This window comes from Papaver somniferum, chromosome 9 (assembly GCF_003573695.1).
Source record: "Papaver somniferum cultivar HN1 chromosome 9, ASM357369v1, whole genome shotgun sequence".
Taxonomy (NCBI): Eukaryota; Viridiplantae; Streptophyta; class Magnoliopsida; order Ranunculales; family Papaveraceae; genus Papaver; species Papaver somniferum.
Window position 1 is genome coordinate 30353161 of NC_039366.1, and position 9777 is coordinate 30362937.

The 9777-nt window shown below is 36.4% G+C and overlaps 1 protein-coding gene across 1 annotated transcript; it reads right to left on the reverse strand.

Moving 5' to 3' along the window:
• Positions 1 to 2136: 2136 nt before the first annotated feature.
• LOC113311692 (protein DOG1-like 4) lies at positions 2137 to 2940 on the reverse strand. Its single transcript, XM_026560497.1, has one exon. It carries the CDS (start codon positions 2938 to 2940, stop codon positions 2137 to 2139), a length of 804 nt encoding a protein of 267 aa, XP_026416282.1.
• Between the last annotated feature and the right edge of the window lie 6837 nt (positions 2941 to 9777).

The window sequence follows — 9777 nt, forward strand, 5'->3', positions numbered from 1 at the left end:
AAAAGATTTATAATCTCATTTCTGACAAAAACATTGGAAATAACACTAGATTTTAGAACTCTTTGCTGAATATTGGAAAAAAGTGCGTAAGATGCTTTATCCGAGCTTCTTTAGCAATGTAATCCGCTGCATAGTTATACTTCCTGTTTATATACTTTACCTGGGCTTGTGGAAGATTTTCCAGGACTGAAATAGTTTCCTGAATGGTATTATCCGCGTTCCAAGGAGAATCCTTGCATGTCTTGTTGATCATTTCCGCCAGTGTTTTGCAGTCCGTTGCTATCGTGACAGTAGATAATATATTTTCACTTAACCATGAGGATGCTTTTAACAAGGCTTTTGATTCTGCATGAAATGCTGAGGAGGCCCACTCCGATCCCGCTGCAATATGCACGAAAGATTCGTTGTCCACTGAGTAAAGTAGAAAGGCATATCCCATAGTTGAATCTTCTTTTTTAAAAGCCGCATCAATAAAGATTATCCAGTCAGACTTTAAGTCGGACCAAGTTTCCTTAGGGATATTTCTTTCTTTGTTCTTCATTTTGTGTTGGATCTTTCCTTGAGAATGCTGGTGCAAGAATTTATTGATTTGCTCTATGAGGTGATTCGGATTTGGATCAATTTTTTCGAAAACCACCGAACATCGGTACTTCCAAATAAACCAAGATATAGTTGCGATTTGATGAAACCATTTTAAGAATTCTTGAACCGTGATCCACTCATTTATCCAATTTACTATGGAGTCCGAACCAATTCTCGTGTTCACTGCTTCTAGAGAAAGACCAAACCAAATGGCTCTTGCGAATGGGCAAAACCGAAATAAGTGTTGTTCTGATTCTTGCTCCTGTGAATCGCACATCGGGCACTCTGTGTTTATGTCCGTATTATGAGCTCCGAGTCTTGAATTCGTTGGGAGGGCTTTTTGAGCTAATTTCCAGACAAATAATTTGATTCTCGAAATTACTTGTATCTTCCATATTTTTTTCCATGGAAAGGTATTTAGGCTGTTGTCTTCTTTCTTTTTGCTTTATGATAAAGTTATATACATTTTTTGCCGAGAAGGTTCCTCAGGGATGATGTTGCCATCTGATTTTGTCTTGTTCTTGTCTTTTTGGAGAAATAGCTAAAATCTTAGCTTTATATCTGGTTCAAAGTAGGTATTGAGCTTATCTTGATCCCAAGTATCTTCAGGAGTTATCAACTCGTTTACCATATACGGAACATGATCTTGAGTATTAGTGGGTTTTTGAATAATACCTGTATTAGGCACCCATTTGTCTTCCCAAATTTTTGCAGAAGCTCCATTTTTTACTTGCCAGACAAAATTACCTTTAATGAGCTCCAACCCCTTTTTTTATGCTAGTCCAAATCCATGATAATTTAGAAGACCTAGAGTATTCCAGAGGACGAGAGTTTGGGAAATATTTTGTTTTGAGAAGTTGAGCCCAAAGTTGATCTTGGTCTGAGATGAGACGGCTGGCTAGTTTAGTAAGGAGAGCTATGTTAAATTGATGTGGGCTCTTGATACCTAGACCTTCATGAGAAATAGGCTTGCATATACTGATCCAGGCCTATATATAGCCTCCTCTTCTCTTGGGTTTATTTTTATTCCACCAAAAATCTCTCGGGATTCTGTCTATTTGATCTAGCGTTTCTTTAGGAAGAGAAAGCACTTGCATCTGGTAAATTGAAAAGTCTTAGAAATAAACTTTATTAAAAGTGTTCTGCCAGCTTGAGAGAGTAACTTAGATTTTCTATCTTGAAGAGTGACATAGTATTTTTATAGCCCCTCTTCTGACAGCTTGACAACGGCAATTAGAAAATTCAATACAAAATTTGTTGAAATCCTATTTTGTCTTTGCCAAGTTACTCTTTTTTGGACACCCATGGTAAATTCCAAGTGTTGAAATGCATGGTGATGCATGCTTAATTGCTACACTTGTCAGTCATGTGAGACCCCGCCTCCCCGGATCAAAGTTTTCTCCAAAGTGTCTAGTAACATAAAAGGCACATATGATGCAAACCAACTCTTTATCATTCACGGCCAAACAACCGAACTAAAAACACAAATTTACACTACCACTGAATTTAACGCTCGTAGAGCTGGTTTTTGTTTTCGACGTTGCTCATTCTTGATCACTCCCCGTGATACTTCGGCCGCCTCTCTCTGCATCTCTTTGCAAACCCAGCATACGTACGAATGTTAACTTGAAGTTGAGTAGCAGCAGCTAAAAACTTCACACTCTGATCTGGACTCAGTATGTTAACAATCTTCATCGCTGTCGTCATTCTAAGGAAATCAGCACTTTCCACTAGAATTTCCATATCCTTTGTCAGGGCCTTCATCGCAGCATCTACCGTCTCACCGCCGTCAACACGTCTTCCAGCAGGATTAACCCTCGATACTATATTTACCAAAGGTGGCAAGGCCAAGCTCTCTTGAACTCTTGCCATCTCATTGTTTAGTTCTCTCTCCGCCGTTTTCGTCTGCACCCTCAAGCGACACAACGCCTCAAGTTGCTCATCAGTGAGCTCATCTTGATTAACAACAGACTTATCTAGTATACTGAAAGCTAAACTTGGTTTGAACCCGGTTATCCATAGATACGTACGTTCATACGAGCTGAACCACGGGGGTGCGAACATCACGAACACATCTTTGCGAGCAGCTGTGACTTTGGCGGCGTAGTACTGTTGGTAATGAGTGATAATTTGAAAGACTAATGATCTTAATTCCATCTCGGAAATATTTTGGCTGTTCTTTCGAGCAGACATGAGCTTGTCAAGGTAGTTTTTTTGCCTAATTAGCCAACCAGTAAAAAATGTCTCAAAGAAGATCCTATTTTCACCACAACTGTTGTTATTGATGTTGCAAGGCATCAAAGTTGGGTTGTTGTTTGAACGTCTATGCTGCTGATATGCATCGAGTAAGGGATCCATTCGAAAGAGTGGAAATAAGAAAATGCCAAGGAAGGAATGGACAAGTGATCAATACATGATTTTTGGTGCATTTATGGAAGAATTTGTGCATGAGTATTGCCTATGGATATGCTATACTATATTTTGTGACTAAAAGGGTATTGGAAATATCTACAAAACGGTGAAGCTAAACAAATAGGATGACTACTTGTCATCGTCAGAGCTTGTGCATATCCCTTTTACTTCCCAAGTCATATCCTTTTACTTCCTAGTCGGGTACTTTTTATTAACTGTCTTTTAACTCATTATGCGATACAGTTCGAGCTCCATGTGATGAACACCTGCGAGTTAGTAATTTAGATAGCAAAAAGACAAGAACCACCTGATTATTTTGCGCTCGAGCTTGGGTTAGCATTGGGTTGCATTTACACAAGACGACAAAACATTCACTTATTTTCTAAGAAGGTCACGGTGTCGGTAAACAAATAGGATATTTTCCTAGGAATATCCTTCTGCTTCCTGGTTAAGTAGTAATTTTCATGAACTCATTACGTTCGTTGGAAATTTGAGCTCCATGTGCGCACTCCCGTGGGTTAGTATCTAGGAGCAAAAAGACAAACCAACTGATTTAGGCTTTTTCTGCGCTCGAGCTTGGGTTAACATGGAATTCTCTTTCACACTTGACACAAGCAAAAGATCTTCGTTCACATATTTTGTAGACGGTGAAGCTAACGACGAAATAGGATACTTCTGATCCCATGAATTTTATTGGAGGGAGAATGTAAAAGTAGTATTGACTCAGCAGTTATCATGTCGATGTCGATTCTACTATCGAGTTAAAAGTATGTCCCAAAACTTAATATTAAATGATGATATATCAATAAAGTATATTAAGGAAACGGAAAACCTTACATAGAATTTTCAAGATTATGAGATTTTTATACAAATTGTAGCAGTTCCACCAATTCTTACATATCAAATCCATTCCTTCATAACTAAAAGCAGTTTCAAAGGACGTTCTTCTCTCTCGTAAAGGAGAGACCAAACATGTAGGGCCAAACAGATTTTGAAAACAAAACTAATATGTATCTGAAAAGATGAGGGTATCCAGATATACCTCAATCTAAAAATTTTCCACCTATAAGTCGTTTCTCCGAAAGTGATTGTCTATGGACAGAGTCGAGACAATACAACTAATCGATTCACACTTTGTGTGATCGTCTATAGATACGAGATCGAGACAATACGACAACAAGATAACTTGTGTGGTTGACTATGGATACAAGATCGAGACAATACAACAACGAAGTATGTTTACTTGATAAAAGGTTCAGACTTAATCAAACACAATAGAATTATTATCAAGTAAATAGGAATTGACGTTTGTGTATTTTACTTCTAATTATAATAAAATAATTATAATTGCGGAAATAGAAAAGTAAAAGACACAACAAGATTTTGTTAACGAGGAAACCGCAAATGGAGAAAAACCCCGGGACCTTGTCAAGAATTGAATACTCTCAGGATTAAGCCGCTATACAAAATCAAACCAACTTCGTATAGTTGAGACCAAGCAACTAAACCTATAGTTCACCTAGTTCCGTTTGTATTCCCACGCCTCCAACTTGTAATAAGTCACGTACTTGGAACAATTCCTTTGGTTCGTATTCCAAACAGTAAAGGAACAACAAATCTGTTTGGTAACAACTCTTTTCAACCAAGTGATGTGAGTTCGACAAAAGGCTATTCCATTTATCCCAATAAACTCCTTTGTCAGGTTCTTAGATCTATCTTATCAACAACTACCAAAGTAATTGTTAAGATTTTGTAATCAATACTTTGAATCACAAAGAATTGTATTGATGCCGATCTACACAACTAATCAATCCAATCTACCACAAGGACAAACCGATTATAGTTGGATCCTCTTTAACCGAAACAAGTATTGTGCACACCAAAGATTATGATCCAAATCAGAAATATTCTTCGTCTTCAACTCTTCTTAGATCTTCAATAAACACCTGCACACAATCAACTTGAATCTCTTATGATCAATCACGCGCAGAACGGAGTATGTTAACAATGGATTATCACAAGACGTCTTTAGATCTACAAACAGTCTAAACATCCCCGTCGAAACTTCGATCTAGTTTGAGTGAATCTTATATCAGAAGAGAAGATTCTCAAGCATAAACAAACTAGGTGCAATCAAAGTTCAACAACCGTTAGTCAATCAAATCAATCGAAAACTAATAATAAATCGCAATTATCTAGTTTCCCACCAACAGTACTAATAGAGCTTCTCAATCCCAAAAAAGTCTTTAAACTGAGCGTCCGTAAGATATTTCGTCTAATTAGGTTACTTTCCTCTCCGAATAGGCGGTTCCACCAGTAACAACACAACTAGGTAGTTTTGCTGGCTCTGAGGATTAGTTTGCTCGAAATGCAAACTTTGATATTTATAGACAAAGGAAGTTTGGACACCAAGGAATTTCCAAAACCGAAAATATTCTCAAGATATGCAATATATTCCAAATTCGGTTTCCATAATTCCTAGAAATGCTTTGTCTAAACATTGACCGAAAATCTCTTAGAAAATCTCCAACTAGTAAATGCACATTACTAATTTTCATTTTCCAAAAATAAAATTAAAAACCTTAATTAAAAGATTCTCAACTTATTTTTCGATCCGGGATTTTTTTCCTTTAGCTATTAAAAAATATCTTTGAACAATAAAAGATAAGCGTCTGCACATGTTCAAAGTATATCGACATCTTAACTTTGTAAGTAATCTTTCATACTTACAATCTTGAAACCGATTTTCCACACTTCCAAACAAGTTTAGAATTTTTTCATCTGACTTTCAAGCACTATGTGATTGATCAAGAACACTCAATCACCAAACATGGGTTTCATGGTTCTACCAAAACAAGTTTCGGTTCTACCTCCATGTGAGTACTGGATTTAGTCACACTAGCTTTCCAAAAATTTGGTTGACTAGGTACTAGGATCGGTTCCCACATATATATATATGGTATCTAACTTGTATGTGTTGCACATGTCCATAGGATCGGTTCCCAATGTCTAAAAACATGTTGCACATGTTCATAGGATCGGTTTCCAATATCTAGAAACTTGCTGCACCTCATACAAGGATCGATTCCCCTTTGTGATCAGTTGTACCTCTTACTAGGATCGGTTTCCCTTTTCCTAGAGTTGGTCATACCAATTACAACAAATCGATCATACCATCTCAGGTGATTACTTAAGATCGGTTTCACTAATAATTAAAAGTCATACCAATACAAAAGTCAGGCATTTGTGAATAGTTTTACCAAGAACATAAACAAGTCATGAGCGGCTATACTAATCACACATATTGGTAGTTCAGAAGATATGCAATGAATAACAATACCAATAAGCCTAGCGATTTCCCTTTCGATTCACAAAACGAGTTTATGAATTTACTTCCTTTAAACAAATGTAAAACATTGTTTTCTAGGATAAAATCTTCACCTCATACCCATACATAATCACAATAGCATTCAAACGATTATGTCGATGTCTTATATACAAAGTTTAATGGTTAAGCAATAAACCTCGTATTGTATTCCTTAATACTATATCTAACTAGGGTATAATCATCCATGCTTCACAGTTATATTTTCAATATGCACGACTTGAAAGATACGTTAGGGAATGAAACACTTCAAGTCAAATATCACTAACCTCAAGTGGAAGGATGATGTTGTCGTTGTAGCTCCATTACTTCTTCACTTATTTAAGTCTTCGCAATACTTGTAATGTCTCATATCCTAATACTTTCAAGCTAACCTATACGAGGTTGACTCTAGTACATAATCAAGAGACTCTTTAAATGAGTTTTGGCTCACTAAAATATGACAACCAAACTTGACATACCAACGCTTGGTGGGTTCAACCGAGCTATGCTCTAACAATAAGAAAGCACAAGGTCATGATTGGATCGAAACCAAAACCAATGTACATCATAACATGTAATATACATGAACTGGAGTTTTTTAAGTTTAGATTACTTAAAGTAATCAAGGTAACAATGACCCAGGAAACAATATCCAAATAGTATCCAAAGTGTCTAAAGTAGCAGTAGCATCCTAGGTGTCTCAAGCGGAACGAACCAGACTGTCTTGGCTTTGAAGCTATGATAGCAATTGTAGAAGATAATCTGAATATAATTGTTTCTGTATTTGTTTCCATTTCATGGGTTACTATTGTTCTTGTTTCTAATTTTGTTTCCGCAGCTGAGATCGTTGATGTTGGCATTCTTTTTGCTGGTTTGGGTGATTTTCCACCCAAGAGAAACATGCTTAAAGAAATGCTAAAAGACCAAAAATGATCCCATTCATCAGCCGGTAAACAAAAAACTCACCGGAATAAAAGTCGGAGCTCTTGTAACAGCCAGAAATGGTTATCACTAATCTTGCAGAAAACAATGATCAAATTTAAAAACACCATTACATACACGAATCCAATACCCAAATATGAAAAGACCACAACATATAGTAACCCCATGAAATTGTAACCTAAAACATAAAAACGAAATAAAACTAAACATTAGTCATGCAAATCAGAAACTTGATAAAAACAAACAGGATGAGAGAAAAACCCCAAGTTGCAGAACTTAGAAGGAGGAGATGCAGAAGAAACCACTGATGTTGTTGCTGCTTCATTTTGCTTCCAGATTTGCACTAAAAAGGAAGGCAACATGGTCTGAGTTCTTTGTTGAGATAGATCACAAGCCATAGTTTCTCTAGCAGGCACAAATCCAAGCAGAAAAATCATGAAACCAAACAATAAACTCAGGATCGAAAATAATACCAATATTATGACTGAATCTAAATTAACAAATCACAAAATAAATATCAAGAGAAGTTATAACGAATGGTATTGTTTGATCTGATCAGATCCGCTCCAAAAGAGCCGATCTGAACAAATAAGTTTCAAGCAGTGGTGTTTTATTGTTGAGAAGAAAAGTTTTGGAGAGAGAGTTCTCAAAAACAATATATTTTGAAACCGTCGTATCCGAAGATATGAACAAGATGCTATTACAAATCCTAAGATCCTACTCACCGTAGAGACAATGAAGTTTATGACTATTTGGATCCGAAAAAGGGAGTACAACAAATGATGCTTTAGATTGTTTCGAGATAACACTTATCCCTGACAAATGGAAAGAAGAAAATAGTACATTCGGCCAAATTTTTTTATAAATGCCTAGAGAATTGTATGGAGAAGAATGTCATTGCAACTTTCAAGCCAAACCCAAAGGATCCTAATCGATGAAAAACCGAAGGAAAAAAAAAACGAAAAACCATTTAAGGTCTTTTGGGTATTAATTATGTTGTATTAGATTAGTTAAGAAGTGTGTTTGAGTGGTGAGCGTGTGAAAAAATCATTTCAATCAAATTAGTCGAATCAATTAAGTTTGTGAGTCAAATACGATTTTTTCTTCTCCCAGATCGTTTGATCTTCTCCCTTTAACAACAATATAAGAACACTTCGAACTTTGGTTGTAATTAAATTTTTCTCTCCTTAATCATATCGTTCTTTTTTATCGATCCTCTCTTTTAACTCATTATACTATCATAGCGGGAGCTCCTTCTGCACATACCTGTCTGTTAACAATTAATTTATGTATATATTTGGTAGAAAATAGGCAAACCAACTGATTAATTTTTCTGGACTCTTTAAGGCTCAAGCTTGGGTTAGCATGGGATTCAAGAAGACAAGCATTCATTTGTTGCTCTTTGACATAATTTGCTATTTCTCTTTTATTTATTTCGGTCCAAATTTCCCATATAACTGCTGATGGTAGAATTGGCCAGATTTTTTCACCCATCTTCTTTCCTTCGTCGTTGGTTCAAGCTTCCAACGCTCTTTCATCCTGACTTTATGCACCACCAGTTTATCTTGAATTGAGCTATGAGATAGTCTCATATTTGTCTTGAGAATGGTAAATGCAGTAGTAGATGATCAATGCTCTCCTTTAAATGCTTGCAGAGACAACAATTCTTTTCCTCTATGTCGAACCCTTGTCTAATCTCAGAATATATTACTGACCAAATGAATTTTCGAGAGACATGTTTCTCCCATATGCATCTACGAGGAAAATTCGGAGGAGCTACACTTGCATGTGCCTGTTGATTTTGAAGCCACTAATACCTTTCTTTTGTTGTTTAACTTAATTATATATATGGAAATTTTCAGTGTGTCATCTTCACCTGTTAATGTAGGTGAATCTCCAAGAAGAATTACCAGGTTTACTGTATCTGGAGCTTCTTTCTCATTTGGTTGTATTCTTAAGCTCCCTTTTCCACTTTCCTTGATCTATTAAGTCTGCAATTTTGGCAAAATTATCCACCACAAGTTTGAAAGCCTTTATGGTGTGACAAGTATAGTGGTTAGAGGTGAACAATTTATCATACCAAAATTTTACTCCATTCCCCTTTGGTATCTTGAAGCTAGCACGTCATTCTATTATATCTACCTTTCCTTTTGTATTCCCTTCCAATGTCTGTTGCCTTGAGTAAGTTTAAAATCTTTTGGCCATAAGTCTGTTATGCAGCCTTTGTTATGAGTTGGACGACTTTTACCCACATATATTTCTTTCCCTTGCATATCTCCATCTCTATTTTTTACAGAAGGACTTTGTTTATGCATCTCAGGTTTTTTATTGCTAGCCCACCATGCTTCTTTGGTTTGCATACTTTTCCAGGACACCCATTTTATCTTTCTCTTTTCAGGAGTGCTTCCCCATAAAAAATCTCTCATGATTCTAACTATCCTCTTCTCCACGGAAGCTGACATTTGCATAAGGTA

Coding starts and splice junctions, on each gene's coding strand:
- LOC113311692 (XM_026560497.1), bottom strand. CDS start 2,940: ATGGATCCCTTACTCGATGCATATCAGCAGCATAGACGTTCAAACAAC.